Here is a 21,124-nt window from a genome sequence, read left to right as displayed (position 1 = left end):
ATGTTGTCCTTCAGTATGTAAGTACTCCCAGATGGCCACACTCAAGACACAGGAGCTGGTCAGCACGTGCCCTCCCTGTGTGACAGCCGCAAATGCCATGTCAAGTGGCACAGCCATCAGGGCCTCTAGTGATGTGGTTTTCTGACGTGTGAACAGCGCTTGATAGAACTTTGACTGAGCTCAACAGCAGTCTTCCATCCGCTGACACAAAGGGTGCAGCTCTAGAGAAGTCAGCGTGTTTGTTAAAACTGCAAAAGCCTCTTTGTGTTTGTGTGTTGGTTGGAGTGAGAGTCTGAGCTCAGGTCATGACAAACGGATTTCTTCCTGCTGTGGATATCAGGAGGACATGAGAAAGTCATGTGGGATGTGGGCCCATTCTGCATTGGTGGCCTATCCGCCTAGGGTGGAATGCGAGCACCCACCCCTCTCGCTCCACCTAGTATCACCCCCACCACCTCTACTGAAGCAACGGAAAACTCTCCCCACCCGTTTCCAGGAAATGCGGCACCACCTGTAGAGACCATTGGTCTGAGTGACGATCAATGTCTGGATGAATTCTTTTAATTACGTTTAATAAACCAGCAGTTCGTATTTTCAAGGTCGAGGCCGTAGAGAAATAGGAAAACACTGTCCTCACTTCTCAGTAGCCCAAAGAAACTCACAGAAGCAGCAAAAGTCAGCTCTAACACTGCCATCCAGATGATGGGCTAGGCTAATTGTTATAAGAAGCAGCATTAACCAAGCTTCACTACGTGTTGCAAAATGATACTCCAATTCTTATTGTTTACATTCTTCTTTAAAGAGAAATTGCCCTTTTATTAATTTGGTACTCAGTGCCTGTGAATCTAATATGTCCTTCCCCACAGCGAGGTATTCTCCGTGTCTCCCTGGGGGGCACGTTTCCATGTTGGTGGTCACAGCTCTATGCACGGGAAGCCATTGGAGGCATTTGGTCTAATGTTGGCACGCAGGGACCGGGAGGGGACAGTGGCAGGGACAATCCAGAGAGGTGGAGTTTTAGATAACTTCTCAGGCCCTCATCGATTGCTCATTGAGGACAGATGCAGCAGGCTCTCCAGCCCCTGGTATGGGCCTGGCATCCAGGGTCTCAGCCAGTGTCTGTGGAATGCAGAAGGCAGGGCCTATAGTGGCCCTGCAGAGAGCCATGATGACGTAATCTGGGGAACACAGCTGGAATGGGCAAGGCAGGCCCTGGGGTCGGACTGGTTCGTGGCAAGCTATGGAAAGAAAGCTCCAAGGGTCTCAGGCTGGCTGGCCAGGGGACTAGAGAATGGCTGCCCTTCTGGGTATGGTGTCCGCCTTCCCTGGAGACAGAGCTGGGCAATAGATTGGCCCAGGAAGCAGTACTCAGGGAAAAATAAAAAGAAAGACTGAACGCGAACATCTGAGTGTGCAGCTCGATGAGTTTTTTTTTTAAATTAAATGCATCTGTGTCACCAGCACCCAGATAAAACACAGAATATTACCAGCCTCCCAGAGCCCCTGTGCCCCTGCAGTCATGCCCAGCTCATCATTCCTGACCCTCAAGGGCAGCTCTGACTTCAGGCTTGCCGCAACAGAGCTTAGGGTTGTCTGATGTTATCCTTCATTTAAATTGAACTGGACAGAATGTTTTCTTTTGTGCCTGGCCTTCAGCTCTCCATGTGATGGTTGTAAGTTCTTCTACTATGTTGCACGTGGATGTAGACTGTTCATTCCTGCCGCTGTAAAGCATTCCATTGTGTGAATACACCACCGGGTATTTATTCATTCTACTCTCAGTGGGCACTTGGATCGTTTACAGCTTGGGGCTGTCACATGTGTGCCCTTGGGTGAGGATGTGTTCCCATTTCCAGGGCATACACCAGGAGTGGAATGGTGGGCCGTCAGCTGCAGCCACGTTCCGTTTGGGTAGATTCTGACCCATGGTCTCCACAAGTGGTTGGGCCAATTTACACTTGGATCAGTGGTGGACAAGAGATCGATTTCCCACCCTCACCTAGACTTGGTCATTTTCCTAAAAGCAGGACAGGCTTTAAACCAGAGTTGATCATCCCGGGGTCAATTCCTTGTGCTGTGCGGAGGGAGGGGCCAGCCCAGCCTCTTGTGGTGCTACTTGGTGGGAAGCCCTGGGGTCCCTGGCAGGTGTGAGTCCGGCAGGGTGGAGGTGGTGCCGGGGGTCTCCCCCTCGGCCACCACTCAGGATGCCCTGGGCTGTGCTGCAGGACCTTGTGGACAGGTGTCGGCAGAGTGTGCAGGAGCACTGCACCTTCAGCCACCAGCTGCTGGAGCTACGGCAGTGGATCGCTGTGACCACGCAAAAGCTGGAGGCACACCGAGGAGATGCGGGCCTGGGAACTGCTGAGTCCCAAGAGGCGGAGTTCGAGGTAAGGCGGTGGTTCCCTCCCCAACTTCCCAACAGAACAGTCTTGATGGGCCAACGTACCCACACTCAGGAGCAGAAACCTCCCTCCACCTTCACCGTGTGTGTGTGTCTGTGTGTCCATGTGTCCTTCAGAGGCTAGCGGCAGAATTCCCGGAGAAAGAGGCCCAGCTGTCCCTGGTGGAAGCGCAGGGCTGGCTGGTGATGGAGAAGTCTTCTCCGGAGGGTGCTGGTGTGGTGCAGGCAGAGCTCGGGGAGCTGGCAGCGTCATGGCGGGCCTTGAGGCTGCTGGAAGAAAGTCTGTTGAGGTGAGAGTGCCTCCTGGGCTCTGAGCCTTGTCTGGGACACCGCCCCTTCCCACTCAGGGGCACTCAGGTGCTCGTAGAGCAGATGGCCAGGGTGCTGCCCAGCGTGGAGCCAGAGGCCTTGGGCACCTTCATACTGTGGCCCAGTTGGCTGTTCTAGCAGGAGCAGGAGGAGCCAGGAAATATCCCCATCTTGGGAGTTAGCCTCCATCAACACTGGCTTGAGCCTCAGTTTCCCCATCTGCATCAGTGGGCATACGCACCTTCATGACAGGTTACTGTGAGTTTAAAGTCAGAAACTGGATGTAAGCATGCCTCAGGAACATTCTGACAAACTTCAGTGGGAGGCACTGACTCGTCAACCGTGGTTCCCCAATTCCATTACTTTTCCCATGTTCTGCTGGGTCCCCACCACATCTCCGCATTGATTGGGCTGAGTTTGTCTTCTCAACCTCATCAGAAACTGGCATCTGCAGAGGATGGAAGTGGATTCAGGAAAGAAAATGGTTTTCACCAACAACATCCCGAAGTCAGGGTTTCTCATCAACCCCGTGGATCCGATTCCCAGGCGTCGTCGACGGGTGAGTCTGTCTAGCAGGCCTTTTGGGGAAGAGGCCAGGCCCCAGGTCAAGATATGGGTAGGGGTCTCCAGCACAGGCCCCTCTCTGTCTGGGGCAACATGCTCAGCTCTGAGGACTTGGCTACATCCTGTCTTATTTGAGCCTGCCGCAGCTGTGGCCCAAAGAGCAATTGATCCTACTCCACAGAGGACCTCAGTGATCCCAGAATCTGCAGAGCCAGGCTGCCAGGGCAGGTCACAGATGTCCTTTAGCCAGACAGATACTGTGAGCCATGAGCAGCAGCTGCTGCAGGGAAGAGAGTGTTAGGGCTGAACACTTCCTGCTGGCCCAGATCAGACACTGAAACCACACAAGATGGGGATATTTCTGTGCCATGTTTCATCCATCCCTCACTGCCTTTAAACAAACTTGAGCTTTGTTGAAAAGAAAGTTATTCCTTGTTGTTCAAGTACATCATATTATTCATTTTCCCATTCATTCTTTCATTCACTCATCCATTTGCTGAGTGCTACTGTATTACAACGACTGTGCTCAGAGCTGTGAGTAACACTGCCGACCCTCAGAGAACTCGGAGTCCGGTGCAGAGATTTTCAGTGGGCAGCCAGCCTTGTATTAAAAAATGCAGGTTCTGGGCTGGGTGTGGTGAGCTACACCTACAATCCCAGAACTTTGGAAGGCCAAGGCAGGAGGATTGCTTGAGGTCAGGAGTTTAAGACCAGTCTGGGCAACACAGCAAGACTCCATCTCTATAAAAAATTTTTAAAAAATTAGTTGGACATAGTGGTGTGCACCTGCAGTAGTCCCAGCCACTCAGGGGCCTGAGGTGGGAGGATCAGCTGAGCCCAGGAGTTTGGGGGTGCAGGGAGCTGTGATCGTAACACTGCACTCCAGCTTGGGTGACAAAACAAGACCCCATTTCAATCAATCAATCAATCAAAAATAAAGTGCAGACTCTGAGTCAGTAGCTCTGACTGGGGCCCACAGTTCGATTCTGCATTTCTGACAAGCTCTCGGGCTGTGCCCCTGGTACTGGGCCCGGGAGACACTCACCTCTGTGAGCCACCAGCAGCCACACCTGCAGGGAAGAGAGCATCGGGGCTGAACGTTTCTGCTGGTCCCAGAGTGGAAACTAAAATCATACCAGATAAGTGTATTTTTGTGCCATGGTTGTATTTTATAAAAAAAAAAAAAAGAAAGAAAAAGAAAAGAACTAACTACATTGTCCCTCCCCAACCACCATGACTTCCTCTTACTGCCTTTAAACAAACAGCTTTGTTGAAAAGAAGCAAGGGAGTGGCATCCACGGGCAGTTAAATAAGCGTTCACAAAAAAAGTGGCATATCTTGGCAGACAGGCCAGAGGCTACAGGAGCCTGCAGCAGGTCCCAGGTCTGGGACAGGGAAGCCCTCCCGGAAGATCTGAAATGTCAGCTGAATTTTCAAGGCTGAGTGGCAGTGAGGAGAGGAGGGAGGGAGGCGTGTTCCCAGCAGAGGCAGAAAGAGTGCCAGTTTGAGAGGGCAAGACACATCTGCAGGCCCGGGCTCAGAGGACGGGGAAGGCAGCACTCGCAGTGGAACCAAGACTCCTGGGTCACAGCGGGGAGGAGTGAGAGGCACCAGCGCGTATAAGCAAGAACTTAGCTGAATGGGCTTACGTCGTAGACAGATCACTGGGGCTATGGAGTCCCGAGGGGGCAAGCACAGGGAAGGGTGACTACTTGTATAGCTATCCTGGTAAGGGACGGTGGTGGTTTCCATCACCTCTCAGGGGAACAGAGAGGAGATAATGAGGAATGTTCTTGGCCCCTAAATGTGGCCGTGTTGAGTAGAGATTCTTTGTTCATCCCCCAGGCCTCTCCTGTCACCTTTTGGGCATGTTGTCCCCGTCCCTGCCCCTCTGCCTCAGGTGGAATTCCCAGGACACACAACCAGGGGCCCGTTTTACCTCTGACGCTTTGGCCGTGTGTGATCCTATACGTAGATCTTCTCCAGGAAGAAGAAGGGAGCCACGAAGCTTTCTCCCAGCTCCTGAGGAACTTTGAGCAGTGGTTGCAGGTGGAAAATTCGAAGCTTGTTAGAATCATCGCAATGAGAACTTCTACAGCTGAAGACTTGAGGACCAGAGAATCGAAGCTGCAGGTCTGTTCCCCAGGAGAGGCCCCTCATCCATAGGGCTTGCACCCACAGATGCCTTGCCACCAGAGGGGTCTTCAAAAGGAGCACACCCACAGTGTGTGAGCTGTTCTCCTTTGTGTATAGATAACGGCTTTTACACTTTTTTGGTTCAAAGATTTTAGAACTTTTTCTGGCATTCGTGCACATATTCAGCGTGCTTATGTATTTCCCTACTTGGAAAATATCACCACTCCTCACTTGACTGCTGTGTCACTTAGCTATTGCTGTGTGACAAACCATCCCAACAGTTTGTGGCTGAAAACAACAACCACTTATTTAACCCATGGTTCACAAGCGTGGCCAGTTAGGCTGAACTCAACCGGGCGGTGCTTCCAGTCTGTCTGCTGTCAGTGGTCGGTCAGTCAAGTGTCTCTAATTCTGGGGGCTAGCAGGCTATCAGAGATGAGAATGCCGTGGACTACACATCTCTCACGCTCCTGTGGCACAATCTGGACTTCTCATAGCAGAGGCAGGGCAGAAGAGAGCAGCAGCAGCAGGCAAGGACTTTTGAGGTCAAGACTAGGAGCCAGCATAACATTAATTGCCAAAACCAGCCTAGATTCAAGGAAAGGAAAAAGAGACTCCCACCATTTGATGGAAGGGACTGCAAAGTCATATCGCAGTGGGTGTGGATGTGGCTGCGGGGTGGGAGATGAGGGAAGTCACAGCCATTTTTGCAAATGAACTACCACTTCTTCTCTTCTGTCTTCTTCACTCCCACATCTAATTGGTTGCCAAAACTCCTTGATTCCACCTCCTAGACATTCTGTATTTCTCTTCCCTTGCACTATTATTGTCTTAATTTAGGCACTTACCATTTTTGGCCCTGACTACGGCTGTAGTCTCCCAGCTGATCCTCCCTTCTTCCTATTGGGTCCCCATCTAGGTCATGGCTCATTCTGCAGCCAGAATGAGAAATATGACCTTGTCCTCCCTCTAATGAAAACCTTTTACTATAGAGTTTAACCCCTGAGTTTATTACTCAAGGCCTTTCTCAACCAGGCCCTAGCTCACCTCTGTTTCCCTATTTTTCTGAAATTTTACCATGATATGTTTAGGTTTAAATTTATTTTTATTTATCTGGCTTGGGATTCATTTTAACTCCTGAATCTGGTCTAGGATCTTTCTGAAAAACTCTTTAACATTATTTTTGGTTTTTTTTCCTCTTAACTCCCAAACTTGTTATTTGAATTTTGTTTTTACTAACAATATTTCTTAAAATATTATCTCTGCCTTCTTCCCTTTCTCCTCTCCTACTGTGATCTCATTTAAACATGTTACTACTTCTCACTGTGTGCTTTATGTCTCTTACCCTCTTTTGTGTATTTTTCATTCTTTTCTCTCTCCATGTTGCATTCTGGATAGTTTTTCTGATCCATCTTCCAGTTTACTAATTTTCTCTTTAGCTGTGTTTCATCTTCTGCTACACGTGTCTATATAGTTCTTAACTTTTGTTGTTGTAGTTATCAGTTCTAGAACTTCTATTTGGTCCTTTTAATAATTGACTGTATCACTTATCTTTATTTTTTTTCTTGTTTTATAGTTCCTATCTTAACTGAAACTCTGTCATTTTTCATACCTTCCAGAAGCTTGCTAAAATGTTTAAGCCTATCTTTTAATTCTTTGAACATAGTAAACATAGCTTTTTATAGATTGTGTCTAATAATTCCAAGATCTCAAGGCATTTTAGGAATGCTTCTGTTGTATATTATTTCTGCCTGTTCTTATTTTTGGTTTCTTGTGTCTTTGTGTGGCTGCTTTGTGTGCTAGACGTTGTGTCTGCCAAAATATGAATAAGAGTTATTTAAGATTTAGGATAGGCCGGGCGCGGTGGCTCAAGCCTGTAATCCCAGCACTTTGGGAGGCCGAGGCGGGTGGATCACGAGGTCAAGAGATCGAGACCATCTTGGTCAACATGGTGAAACCCCGTCTCTACTAATACAAAAAATTAGCTGGGCACGGTGGCGCGTGTCTGTAATCCCAGCTACTCAGGAGGCTGAGGCAGGAGAATTGCCTGAACCCAGGAGGCGGAGATTGCGGTGAGCCGAGATCGCGCCATTGCGCTCCAGCCTGAGTATCAAGAGCGAAACTCCGTCTCAAAAAAAAAAAAAAAAAAGATTTAGGATAATCTTTTCCTCCAGAGTCGATTTTGTTTTCTTCTGCAGGCAAGTAGGGGCCTTTCATTTTGGGGCCACTAAATCCAAGTTCAAGGCTTGAGTCTCCCTGGTCTACTAAGATGACTTTGAACTGGGCTGCAAGTCCACACAAGGTTCAGGTTTACTTCTGGTCCATTTTTATAGGGTGAAGGCATTAGGAGCTTGGTGAAAGGATGAATGAATCTTATCAGAATCTCTGCCTCTGTGGGGCTAGACTTTGATCTGTGTCTCCCTGGCCCGGTGAGGCTGCCAGAAGCAAAGGTGTTTTACAGCTATTCCTTCCAAATTGGCAAATATTCTATGGGCAAAAACAGGTCTGAACACAGCGCTGACTTCCCTGGGCTTTCATTCTTTCCCAAGTTGTGGCCTGGTGTGCCTCACACTCTTTTGTTAATCCTTTCATGCCTTTAAAATGCTTTAAATATTTTGTCCTTAGTGAGACGTTTGGTCCCAATTATCTAGTTGGCCATTACCTGGAAGTCTTCCTTGCTTGCCTCTCCCATCTCCTCTCATTCCTTCCACCCCACCCCCACCCAACTCCAGCATATCAGAAATGACTTTCTGTTCCTCAAGTTAACCCCCCTTGCTTTTGTACAGCATTCTGTTCCAGCGGGCTCTGAGAAGCAAGCAAGGTGTCCCATGTTACATGCTAGTAGGATGGGGCAGAGCCAGGATCCAAAGCCAGGACTTAAACCTGGGCTCCTGGATTTCTAGCCTCACTCCTACTGCCCCATCACACCACCTTTTAGGAGTCCTGAGAATAAAAGTTTCTGTCTCAAGAGAACGCAGGACTGATATTTTGTGAGAAAATCTGCACATTCCAACACCACTTTGCCAGGCTCAAAATGCCAACTGAAAGACATGTTCATAATGACAGCTTTTAGGATGATGCTACCTCTAGTCAAGCCCTCTGGAGGACTTGGTCCTGGAATGTCAGAGTTGGAAGTAACCACTGGGGGTCTTCAGCCCAGCCACCTGTTCCATGCAGGAGGCCAACCTGTAACATTCCCGAGAGCAAGTGCTGGGCCTTGGCTTGAATTGCACAGACGGGAGTCCCACTTTATGGATTCTGTCTGCCTCCTGCCTGCCTACCTGTCTGTCAAGTGAAATTTGATAGACCCATCCTTACCAGCCAGGTGGGGCTGTCTGGGCCATTTGGAAGCTGCACCATGACGCTGCTATTTCCCCCCAGGAGCTGGAGGCTCGGGTGCCAGAAGGTCAGCATCTCTTTGAGAACCTCCTTCGTCTCAGGCCAGCAAGGGGGACCTCGGATGAGCTGGAAGATCTGCGCTACCAGTGGATGCTGTACAAGTCCAAGCTCAAGGACTCCAGCCACCTGCTGGTAGGTGCCAAGGATGTGCAGGTCCCAGGTTCTAGTTCAGCTGGCATTCACCCTGCCCTGTGCATTCACACACCACACAGGGGACAGGAACATTCTTGGGTCCTGGGAACTTGACTCACATGATGCTATTTGGCCATCCAACCACCTTGTGAGGCTGGAGTCCTAGTGAGGTGGTTAATATGTAAGGAGTGCTTCCTACCACTCAAGCTGAGGGCTGTGCGTGCACTCTCCCGTTCAGGCTGTACAGCTCCCCTCTGCTAGAGTCATTGTATCTCCAGCCTCCAGAGGGGGAGCGGAGACTCCAAGCAGCAAAAAAACTTGCCCAAGGCCACATGGGTGGTCAGTGGCAGAGCCAGCCTGCAAACACACCCTTGTGTTGTAGGCGTGACCTGGGGAAGCACTGGAGTGGCATCAGGAGCCCTGGGGTCCAACCCCATGTCTCTAACTTGCCCTGTTTCTCTGTTGAGCAAGCACCTCCTTTTGGGGGGACCCTGTGTCTCCTCACACAAAATAATAATAATAATAGCAAAACTAGTAATGATCATAACCTTTGCTCAATGCCATGTCCTCATAACAGGCCTTTAAATAAGGAGGTGCTGTTATATGCTCTGTGAACCAACAAGGAAACTGAGGCACAGAGATTACGTTTCCCTAAATCTGAGGAAGGTGGTGAGACGGCCCCTAAGGGCCCTTTCAGCCTCAGACACCAGCCCCAAGCTGGGTGCCCCAGGCTTTCCTGGCCCCGGAGCAGCCAGGATGGCCACTAGGTGTCAGCCCAGCCCAAGCCAGGTCGACCATGGCCCCAGCCGGCCTTGGCCAAGGCCTTCCCAGACAGAATCCCAGCTGGGCCTGAAGTGTGTTAAAAAGCTCATTAAATCGAATCACCTGCTGGTTCAAGCTGTCCAGATGACCAGAAGTTTTAAAGAAACACTCCCCTGACAAAATGAATATTCCATTACAGGCTCTGTTGGGATTTAAGTTTCACTCACTTAACTTATTTTTCCCCCCTTTTCCTCTCCTTCCTTGAAATAACAGACACAAAGTTCTCCAGGGGAGCCAACTGGATTCCAAAAGGTACAGTGTCTGCCATCTGCTCCACACGGCTAGCGGGCAGGGTGCCTGGAGGGTTGGTGGGCCCGTGACACTGGGGCAGGACTCGTAGGCTTTCTGGAAGTTTCCAAGAAGACCAAGGTACATTTATGGGGAATCAGCTCTGGGCTGCACTGTGCTGGGCCCCAGAATTCTTGCTCTCAAGAAACCCCAGGGTCAGGGGTAAGCTGATGGGTGTGACAAGCACATAGCAGAGAGGGGGTCTTGGAGATCGCCTCCCAAATCAGGACATGCTGGGGAGTGGGCAAAGATGCCACCAATGATTACTCTGTGACAGCAGGTGTGAACCAAGACTCTCCCAGGCAACCTGGGTTGTTGCGGGCAAACTGGACGGTGTGGCCACCCTGGCGATGGAGGGTATGCGGAGCTCAGTAGGGACAGGAGAGGGAGGCGTTGTGCCTTTGAGTTCTAGGCAGGAGTTTCCACTTACCCCGCTGAGCCATGCTCAGAGCCACTCCCAGGGTCTTTGCAGGCTGAAACAATAACAGTAAGAGCAGTCATCGTGACAACAGTGAGTAATAGTTACGATTATCACTCGGGATGTTGTGTATTGGCCATCCATGGTGTGTGGCAGGAACTGTGCAGACGGTTGTGGTTAAGGCCTCCTGTAACTCTCCCAGTGACACCCAGGAGGCAGCATAATCTCAACTTTCAGCACGAGCAAACAGAAGGGGCAAGCCTGAAGTGACTTGTTCAGGGAAGGCATCGGCCCCTCAGTGGTCTCTGGCCTCTGACTCCAAAACTCACATTGTTAACCTTCTGTCTTGTGACTTGGGGAAGACTCCCCCGGGGGCCCAGAGTGTCTCCCCATTTCTGGAAAAGCCAAGTGTAAATCGGTGTACCCTCGTGCCACTGTTTCCAAGAGAACGAATGCTCGTTCTCCTGCTAGGCATTGGCCCATAATGACACGGGCCTCCGGCATGCTCTGGTCCAAGGAGCTACGATGTCCTCGAGATCTCTCATTCTTTGGAATCTGCATTTCCCAGAAATCTGCGATTTATTCTTGGCCTCCAGCTGGTGGCATAAGTAACATCTATAGGAGAGTGGGTGACCCATGGACTGGGCAGGGCAGTGACAAGACCAAGGCTGGGCCCTGGGCCTAACACCAACTGGTTTGTGGCCTCGAGGGAGTTGTTTGGCCTCTTGGGGCTCACTTTCCCCATCTATAACATGGAACTTGATTTTTTGTTTGTTTCCTTTTTGAGATGGACTCTTGCTCTGTCACTAGGCTGGAGTGCAGTGGCGCAATCTCAGCTCACTGCAGCCTCCACCTCCCTGGCTCAAGCTATTCTCCTGTCTCAGCCTCCCGAGTAGCTGCGATTACAGGCATATGCCACAACACCCAGCTAACTTTTTTGCATTTTTAGTAGAGACAGGGTTTGCCATCTTGGCCAGGCTGGTCTCGAACTCCTGACCTCAAATTATGTTTAAAACAACTGGATGTATAAAAATCTGACTTCGGTGCTTGCTGGCTTTTGAGCTAACAGATCTCCTTCCACGTGAAGAAGTGAACAACGTGGGGGCCAACACACAGAGACCACTGGTGGCTCCTTTTAGGACAGCTTGTTAAAACGTAGATTGCTGGGCCCTGTCTCTGGAGTTTTGAATTCATTAGGTTTAGAGTAGCCCATGAATCTACATTTCCAACACGATCCCAGGTGATGCTGCTGCTGCTGACCTGGAACCACCCTTTGAGAACCACCACTTTTCACTCCAGGTTCAAACGCAGGCTCCACCATTCGTGTGTGTGACCTGAGGGTCCTTTAGCCACAGTCTGCTAAACTCAACTGAGGGTCCACTGAGCTCCTGGTAGCAAAGTTCCTGTTGTAACAATGGCACGTAGTAGGTTCTCAAGTGCTGTGTGAATGAGGAACGGGTAGACTTCTGCAGACACCATCCTGCTTTTCTTTCTGAGAGCTAACAGAGCAACGACACCTCCGAGGGGCAAATCCTCCCTTCGCTTTGGTGTGTGTGCGTGGTTTTTCGCGGGTGGGGCTGTGGTGTGTGCCCGTGTGGTTATGCGCACACATGCACGTATGCACGTCCCCGGGCCTGGCGGGTAGAAAGTAGGTGCTGTCTTCAGAGGCTGTCACCTTGCCAACTTAGAAACATTCCACATATTATTTTTGGTCCAAAGGGAAGGGGGAAAAAAAACCCTACCCCAAAGCTAATTATTTATGAGCAGTTGGTTGTCCACACTTTTTCCCTCCCTCCATGCTCCGAGTCATTGAAAGCCCCAGCTACGTCAGTGGCTTCAGCCTGCTTGTTTGTATAAACAGAATAATTAAGATTTATTAAATTTGCAGCTGCCTACGCACTTGCCAACTCACTGCTGCGGGAGTGTTTGCCTGCAGCATCTAGACACATGAAATGTAACTGCTTTTTGAGTTGTAGTTGGGCTGTGAGTCTAACCTGCATTCCTTGCATCAGCCCGGGGAAGCGGTATAGCCCTACCTGAGACAAACGTTTAGCTGGGGATGGATTGGCCAAAGGTTCTGTGAGCCTGGATGAAATAGGGCAGTGCTAGTTTGCAGGAGCAGAGAGCAGCCATCTCCCATCCATTTCATATGTGCGCTCTTGGAATATAGACCCAGGTGTTGTGTGACCTGAAGGTAGCATTTTATTTATTTGACTGTGGTTCATAGGTTTTAAGACTCATAATTTTGTGCGTTTTCACATCTCTGGAATTCGGGTGTCTTATTACAATGTAGTTGTTCTAGTGAAGATTTAGGTTTACTGCCCATCACCCCCGACCTGAGATTCTTTTAAATGAAAATGTCTGCTTGCGGGTTGTGTTCTGTTTGGTTTTCCTTTGGACCACACTGATTGTGTAAACTGAGACCGCCAACCTTGGGGAGCTCCAGCCTGTGGTTCAGACTCCCGGGGAAGAGTTTTGGTTTCTCACCCTTCCCGAAGTGCCGAGAGAGGACCTGGAGTTTCCTTGCTCCTCTTTCTGTGAGCTGGGCTTATTTCTCATTTCTCCTTACATTGAAGGCACAGCTCCCTCGGTGTCCCATATTGATATGGGCTTTCCAATCAGACGCGCCACCTTGGTTGCTGTTCTTTTCTCTGTTAGACATTTGCAAAATAATGGTGACTTTATAATCAGCGTCTTAGATTGGATGAGTTGCTGTGATACCAAATCTCCGTGAGTATTCCATGTTAGATCATAACTTTCTCTCAAAATTATGATTTTGTTGTTGTTGCAAAAATCCCTCTTGTGTGCCAGGCACTGTGCTGGGCACTTGTGTGCTTGGGTCTTTAACACTCACAACTGCCTTCTCCTTTTTTAGTGGGAGGAAATGGTTTCTGGGTCCCTTGGCTCCTCTATCACATGTGCTTTGGGGCCAGGTGGGAGTCAGGAGAGGCAACATAGCTTGAATTGTTACCCCTGTGACTTAGTGTGGAACTCTGGGGCAGTCAAATCTGCTTCTTCCCTGGTCACAACCAAAGGCCTGGGCTTTGCTAGGGCCATGCAGTCTCTGACCTCTAAAAGGGGGAGCCAGGGACAGGCTTCAAATCCTGTTCTGTGTCATCCCGGGTCCTTGCCACTCCATCCATCTACAGAGCCCAGAAGCAGCCAGTCTTTGATGGTTTGTGAACAAGTTGGTGCTAAAACTTTGGTCATGAAGTATTTGAAACGAGTCTTTGACTACCGAGATCCAGAGAAGCATTCTCTACGCTTGTCACTCACCTTCTACACCCCAACTCCTCTGAAATTCACCCCAGCGAGGTACCCAGCAGCCTCTTCTTCGCTAAGACCAGTGAACTGCTGTCCTCATCACACTTGGTCCTGTGGCACTGGGGCTGATGACCACGGCCTCCTCTTCCAGCTGCCTCTATCCTGATACCGCTGTCTTTGTTTTATTGTTTGCCAGTTATCTAAATCAGTGTTGATAACACTCAGTGTTGATGAAATATTATTATTTAATCCACAGTTCATATTTTAAAATTTTAAGCTGGCTCAATGGTCTCTTTTGAATTTATAGACTTTCTTTTTTGAGCAGCTTTAGATTTATAGAAAAATGGAGCAGAATGTACAAAGTATTCCCATAGACCTCCTCTCATCCCATCCCCCTCCATCTTCCCCATTAATTAACATCTTGCATTAGTGCGGTCCTTTTGCTAAGGTTGATGAACCGGTATTGATACATCGTTATTAACTCAGTCACAGCTTGCCTGGGCGCTCACTCTTGGTGTTATACAATCTATGGGTGTGGACAAATGTCTAATGATCAGTATCCGCCACTAAAGTACCATGCAGAAGAGTCTCACTGCCCTGAAAATCCCCTGTGCTCCACCTGTTCATCCCTCCCCACCTCTCCCCAGGCCCTGCCAACCACACCCCTTTCTGCTGATCTCCTTGGTTTGCCTTTTCTACGAGGTCCTATGGCTGGACTCATACATCGTGCAGCCTTTCAAGCTGACTTATTTTACCCGTCAACATGCATTTAAGGTTCCTCACTGTCTTTGTGGCTTGATAGCTCATTTCTTTTTTCTTTTTTTTTTGAGGTGGAGTCTCACTCTGTCACCCGGGCTGGAGTGCAGTGGTGCGATCTTGGCTCACTGCAAGTTCCACCTCCCGGGTTCAAGCGATTCTCCTGCTTCAGCCTCCTGAGTAGCTGGGATTACAGGGGCACGCCACCACACCTGGCTAATTTTTGTATTTTTAGTAGAGATGAGTTTTCACCATGTTAGCCAGGATGGTCTCGATCTCCTGACCTCAAGTAATCCACCCGCCTCAGCCTCCCAAAGTGTTGGGATTACAGGCATGAGCTACCATGCCCGGCCTCTTTTTTTTTTTTTTTTTTTTTTTGACACAGTCTTGCTCTGTCACCCAGGATGGAGTGCAGTAGTGCAATCTCTGCTCACTGCAACCTCCACATCCTGGGTTCAAGTGATTCTCCTGCCTCAGCCTCCCAAGTAGCTGGGATTATAGGTGCCCGCCACCACACCAGGCTAATTTTTTTTATTTTTAGAACATGGGGTTTCACCATGTTGGCCAGACTGGTCTCAAACTCCTGACCTCAAGCAACCCACCTGCCTCGGCCTCCCAAAGTGCTGGGATTGCAGACGTGAGCCACTGCACCCGGCCACTAACTCATTTCTTTTGACCACTGAATTATATCACATTGTCTGAACATACCACTTACAGTCTTTCTGGTAGATTTTTTCCTCAGTCCAGGATCCAATCCAAGATCACACATTGTATCCATTGTCACAGCTCTGTTTTCTGGGCCTCCATTTTTCTTAATTCTTGACCTTGACCTTTTTGAATACAGGTCAGTTTGTGGAATATCCGTCTGTTTGGGTTTCCCTGCTGTCTCCTTGTGATTGGATTTGTGGCGGGTTCCTGGCGGGAATGTCACAGAGTGGTGCTGTGGTTGGCTTGTGCCTCCTATCAGGAGACACATGGCGTCAGCATGTCGCACATGGGCTCCGCTCACTCTGGTCATCAGTTGAGAGTAGCTGCCCTTAGGGAGGCTTCTCCCCGTGAAGTTGCTACCCTTTATTTTGTCATGGATAAGTGACCTGTAGGAGCTGGGTAGAGGCACTGGAAATACAACGCCTCTTTCTTCATGGTGGCATCCTCATCCCATTTCACCAGTGGTAGAAGATTAGGTCTCATGGACTGTGATGAACTCTGGGCTGCGATCCTCAGAAATCTGAGGTCTCAGGTTCATCCTGTAAGACCTTGGAGGACTCTTGGTCAGAGCCTCTGTTGAGTATTTAACTCCTCTACACAATATCTACTCCCTCCCCACCCCCATGGACTCATTGACTCCTGTTTCTGTACCCTCAGGGATGGTGTATTAGTCCATTTTCATGCTGCTGATAAAGACATTCCTGAGACTGGATGATTTATAAAGAAAAAGAGGTTTAAGGAACTCACAGTTCTACCTGCCTGGGGAGGCCTCACAATTATGTCAGAAGAAGAAAGGCACATCTTACATGGCAGCAGACAAGAGAGAATGGGAGTCAAGGGAAAGGGAAAACCCCTTATAAAATCATCAGTTCTTGTGAGACATATTCACTACCACGAGAACAGTATGGGGGAAACCGCCCCCATGATTCAATCATCTCCCACTGGGTCCCTCCCACAACACATGGGGATTATGGGAACCATAATTCAAGATGAGATTTGGGTAGGGACACAGCCAAACCATATCAGATGGGGAGCTTATAACTTCCTGAGGAAGCCCCTTCTCTCTTTGCAAGAGCCGAGATTGTCAGTTTTCTTGTTGGCTTCTTAGAAGGGTGTGTGTGTGTGTGTGTGTGTGTGTGTGTGTGTGTTTGTGTGTGTGTCTGCATGTCTGTGTTTTCTAAGCATTTAAGAAGCATATTGAAAGGTGTCTTATTTTTAAGAGCCTTCTAAGTGAGGATGTGAACTCTAAGAAAACAGGCACTGGGCAGGCAGCAGGAGTCTTTTGAAGAGGACCACCTCTTTTCAACGCTTATACATGCAAACACTTTTTGGACCTTCAAAGATGTTTTCCCCAGAGATCATGGCCAAGGCACAACCCCTGGCTTGAATAAGCAAAGTGTTAGCTCTGAGAATGGAAGGCCAAACAGAAAAGGACACTTGCAGGCAGACCCTCTGTTTGGGAAATCGTTAATTACAGGTTGACAGTTGCCGTGGAGACCCAGGCTGGGTGGGCCTACAGGTCACTGTCTCGTCCCTTTTCTCTCTCCCTGGGTGGGTCACAGGGGTCAGAGATTTGGCTCTACCTAGCCCAGCAGCTATGGGAAGAGCCACCTCCTCTGTGAACTCACACTCATTCAGCTGTTTAAACAATGTGTCACCCCCCGCCCTCCGCTCTTCAAGTTACTGCTGAGGTACATGCAGTTAAGAGTACTTATTTGTTGCTATAAGCAGCCTGTTTTACAAAATAAGCATCTAAAGACATTGGTGAGTGAACACATTTGAGGCTGGAGGCACAGGGTTAAGTGTTATCATCTGGAAAAGATACTTGGAGAGGGAAACACATGAGTTGACTCAGAGAGGAGAGGTAGAGAGACAGAACTGCCCAGGTCAGAACCTCCCAGAACACCTGCATTTAGCAGTGATTCTGCATCACCGTTATCATCCTCACCATCACTACCACCATCACCACCACCACCCTCTCCACCTTACCATCACCACCACCCTCACCATCACCACCATCTCCACCATCTCCACCTCACCATCGCCACCACCACCCCCATCTCCACCTCACCATGACCACCACCCTCACCATCGCCACCACCACCCCCATCTCCACCTCACCATTGCCACCACCACCCCCATCTCCACCTCACCATTGCCACCACCACCCCCATCTCCACCTCACCATCACCACCACCATCACCACCACCCTCACCCCATCACCACCACCACTACCCCCACCATCTTGACCATCACCATCATCCTTACCACCATTACCCTCACCATCACCACCATCTCCCATTTCACAGATGAGAACACAGAGACATGTGCTCCAGGCATCTTCCTTACCCCCTGAACCTACCCCCACCACCAGAGCCCCCGAGCCCACTCACCTGTGCTGTGTTGGTTCTGCAGACTCGGCGGTGGCGAGGACTGGGCTCCCTCTTCCGGAGGGTGTGCTGTGTGGCGCTCCCGCTGCAGCTGCTTCTGCTGCTGTTCCTCCTCCTGCTGTTCCTGCTCCCCGTCAGGGAAGAGGACCGCAGCTGCACCCTGGCCAACAACTTCGCCCGCTCCTTCACGCTCATGCTGCGCTACAATGGCCCACCACCCACCTAACCCACTGGGGCGCACAGGTGACTTTCCTCTCCAACTTCCATCAGTCCCAGGGCTGCGGATGCCCACCCAGGAAACTGGAAACAGGGGCTGGCCAAAGACTGCAGAGCTATATCCGTATAAATGCTGTGTCAGCGTTCCCAGAACAGACTTACTTTTTATACAGTGTTGTCTTAGTCTATTTATACTAAATTTGTACTACATGTGACTAGGGAATAATGTATAGAATTTTTATATGATCTGTATGTAAATGCTCAGCATGTATAACTTCATAGATAAGGTCTATTTGTAGTTGAGAAAATTCCTAGCAATGTCTCCCTCCAGTGGGATTTTGTGGTATTGTTGACTTGGTCTGCAGGCAACCCTAGAAAGCAAGAACAATAACATGTCACTTTCATGGCAAACTCTTCTCCAAAGCCAATCCCAGAACTCAGATGTAATGAAAAGCCTCTGAGCTGCCACGCAGAAGAGCGGCACAGACCCTCACTCGGAGCCCAGTGACTTGCTTTATGCATAATGAGAGCGAGTATGCTTGTCTAGTTTTAACAACCACAAAGAGTAGCTGCCATGTGTCAGAAGTAGAAATGACAATGACCAGGGGCAGGTACAGTGACAGCAGTGACAAGTGACAGAGTGATATCAAGGGAGAAAAAGAAGAGCTGCAGAGAGCAGATCCCCGAACTAAGAAAGCACAGCCGAGTGGAGGCATCGCATGCGGGAGCCCTAACCCCAGCTCTCAGCAGCCTCTGATCACCGAGCCCCCAGGAAGCAGGGAGATCTTGCTCTGTGTGTTTCATTCAGGGAGAAAGGGAGGAAGACAGGTTTTATTTTTAAGACTTCATGCAGAATGGTGAGGCGCACTCCGTAAGCAACTCCTGCTGGCAGTGCCCAGGAAAGACACGTTTCCTCTGTCGCTCTTGGATTGAGTTTTCATCGTCGAAAGCTCAAGCTGCAGGACAGAAGGGAAGCATCTTCCACGCCAGGGGCCGGGGATCCAGGGACCAGGACAGAGGTGAGAGAATCTGCTTTGGAGTTTGGCCTGTCTGATGGGCTCTGCTTCCCCTTCCTAGAAGGGACTCTGGAGACAGCAGGTCCCTGGGGCCAAGAAAGTCTCACGCACATCCCGACATGGAACTGGAGCCCAGGCCACCCAAAGCCAGGCCCTCTCCAGCCAGGTGTAGGTGAGCCAGGCTCCATTCACCACCTGGGCTGGGGCCGCGTTGAATCCGTGTGAGTTCCCGAGGCCAGAAACTAATCCCTTCCTTGCCAGGGAACTCTGGATAGTTCCTAAGTGCTTTACAACTGGACCATGTTCTTCCTAAATCAACACTAAATTTTCCCTTTAAAAAAAAATACTTAATGCCCACTCTTTACAAACGGATTTTGTCTATTCAACTGCAAATAGGAGCTTCAGAGGGCATTTCCTTGGGCCTTATATCTGGCTATGGAATCAAGGTATTATAGACCCAGAAAGGCCCTTTAAGTAGAGGGGAAACCGAGGCCCTAAGAGGGCCTGACGCCCAGCACCACTGCTCTCGTGCACACACTGACCCCCTTACATTCCTCTGTGAGCTCTGCCCTCGTGGACCCCGGCGCTGGACAACTAGGACATTCAAGGGGCAGGAAACCCGTGCTGCCAAGGAGAGCCCTTGGGGCTGACTCAGAAAGCATGCTTTTTTTTTTTTTTTTTTTTAACTCATCTGTATTTGTTACAACTTTAAGCAGAATATGACTTGGGCACTACATTTCCATCCACAGGCCTGGCTCTGAGTTATCATTATTGTTATTGTTATTTATTATTTTGAGACAGAGTTTCACTTTTTCCCAGGCTGGAATGCAGTGGTGCGATCTCGGCTCACTGCTACCTCCGCCTCCCAGATTCAAGCGATTCTCCTGCCTCAGCCTCCCGAGTAGCTGGGACTACAGGCACCTGCCACCATGCCCAGCTAACTTCTGTATTTTTAATAGAGATGGGGTTTTACCATGTTGGCCAGGTTGGTCTCGAACTTCTGACCTCAGGTATTCCACCCGCCTTGGTCTCCCAAAGTGCTGGGATTACAGGTATGAACCACCATGCCCAGCCAGTTCTTTTTTTTGAAGAGCTTTATGATAAGCTGTAGGCTTATAATTTTGCCCTCTAAACAATTCTTTGGAAAACAAGCCCCGTGGACTCTCCATCCTTCCATCAGGTTGCTTCAGTTTAACCTGTTTCTAGAGGGCTAGTACATGCAGAATTGGCAACTACAGCGGATGGAAAGTTCAAAAAGTAGATCCCACAACCCTGTGGCTTGGTTTCCAAATATCTCTGGCAAACTGGGAAGAAGAGAAAGCACACTTTTCTCTAGGTATTTGGAAACTAAGCCATAGGGCCGTTCTCTGCTGGCAACCCCCTTACCAGAAAACCAGGGGCCAAGTGAGCCAGGGCCTCAGACCCAGGCAGTCAAGCCCAGATGTCCAGAACTGGAAGTCAGAGCCATGGAGTGGGGGCTTGGCAGCTTCCCACGCTCCTAATTCACAGGTGAGAATGCTGAGTCCCAGAGAGGGGAAGACACTTATCCATGGCCACACAGTGAGCGGCAGCAAGGCCCTCAGGCAGCAAGGGCACTGGCCACCATGGCCCTCAGGCAGTGCGCTGCTCATTGTGGTGTGAGCCCCCTGTGTTGGCAACTTCAGGAAAAAAACAGCCACTGGGCACGTGTACAGCTTGTCACATATACCACATGTTGGGGGAAGAGAAGCTGGAACATGCGGGCGGGGGTGGGAATATCTACCTATGTTTTTAAAATTTTGATAATGATGCCATCAAGTCTGCTTGTTTGCATAACTGTTTTTTTAAAAAAAGAGAATTGATATTTTCAGTACTTTCATGTAAATATACTTGTAATATGACATAACAGCCTGGTCACTGGTGTTTTCAAGTACAAGTGCAATCTCCTTTGCTTAAAAGAAGCCCAGGCAATTATTCTTACAACTTTAGTTTCTGGCCTCTTTAACAACAGCCACGCAGAGCTTTAAGGTGCTGCTTGAGAAAGGTGTCACCATGGTACTTGTGTGTGTGTGTGTGTGTGTGTGTGTGTCCGGTGTGTGTGTGCTTGTTCATCTGTCTCCAAAATGAAAGGTGTCTTACAGTTTATAAAAATTGGTACTCTGGTGGTCCAATGCAGGGGTATGTGTGTGTGTGTGTGTGTGTGTGAGAGAGAGAGAGAGAGAGAGAGAGAGAGAGAGGGAGAGAAAGCGAGGGAGAGAGAAGGGAGGGGAGGAGGGAGAAAACCTCCAGTGGGCTGGCCGATGAATTAGTTATCCCTGCCTACCTC

At 49.5% G+C, this 21,124-nt stretch overlaps 1 protein-coding gene across 4 annotated transcripts in view; it reads left to right on the top strand.

Moving 5' to 3' along the window:
* The window catches only part of SYNE3 (spectrin repeat containing nuclear envelope family member 3), a 95,963-nt gene extending 75,257 nt beyond the window's left edge, over window positions 1–20,706 (top strand). For 2 of the 4 annotated variants that reach the window (XM_021666534.2, XM_012458297.3), the window contains exons 12-18: window positions 2,226–2,387; window positions 2,519–2,691; window positions 3,149–3,269; window positions 5,261–5,407; window positions 8,792–8,941; window positions 9,977–10,015; window positions 17,613–20,706. In XM_021666534.2, the coding sequence (XP_021522209.2) occupies window positions 2,226–2,387; window positions 2,519–2,691; window positions 3,149–3,269; window positions 5,261–5,407; window positions 8,792–8,941; window positions 9,977–10,015; window positions 17,613–17,813 (993 nt within the window). In that variant the 3' untranslated portion in view covers window positions 17,814–20,706. The other 2 variants (XM_064375195.1, XM_064375196.1) reach the window with 2 other exon arrangements.
* The last annotated feature ends 418 nt before the right edge of the window (window positions 20,707–21,124 follow it).

Source organism: Aotus nancymaae, unplaced genomic scaffold, assembly GCF_030222135.1.
Source record: "Aotus nancymaae isolate 86718 unplaced genomic scaffold, 86718_ANA_hifiasm-v0.15.2.pri h1tg000011l, whole genome shotgun sequence".
Lineage (NCBI taxonomy): Eukaryota > Metazoa > Chordata > Mammalia > Primates > Aotidae > Aotus > Aotus nancymaae.
This window is presented reverse-complemented; position numbering and strand designations above follow the sequence as displayed.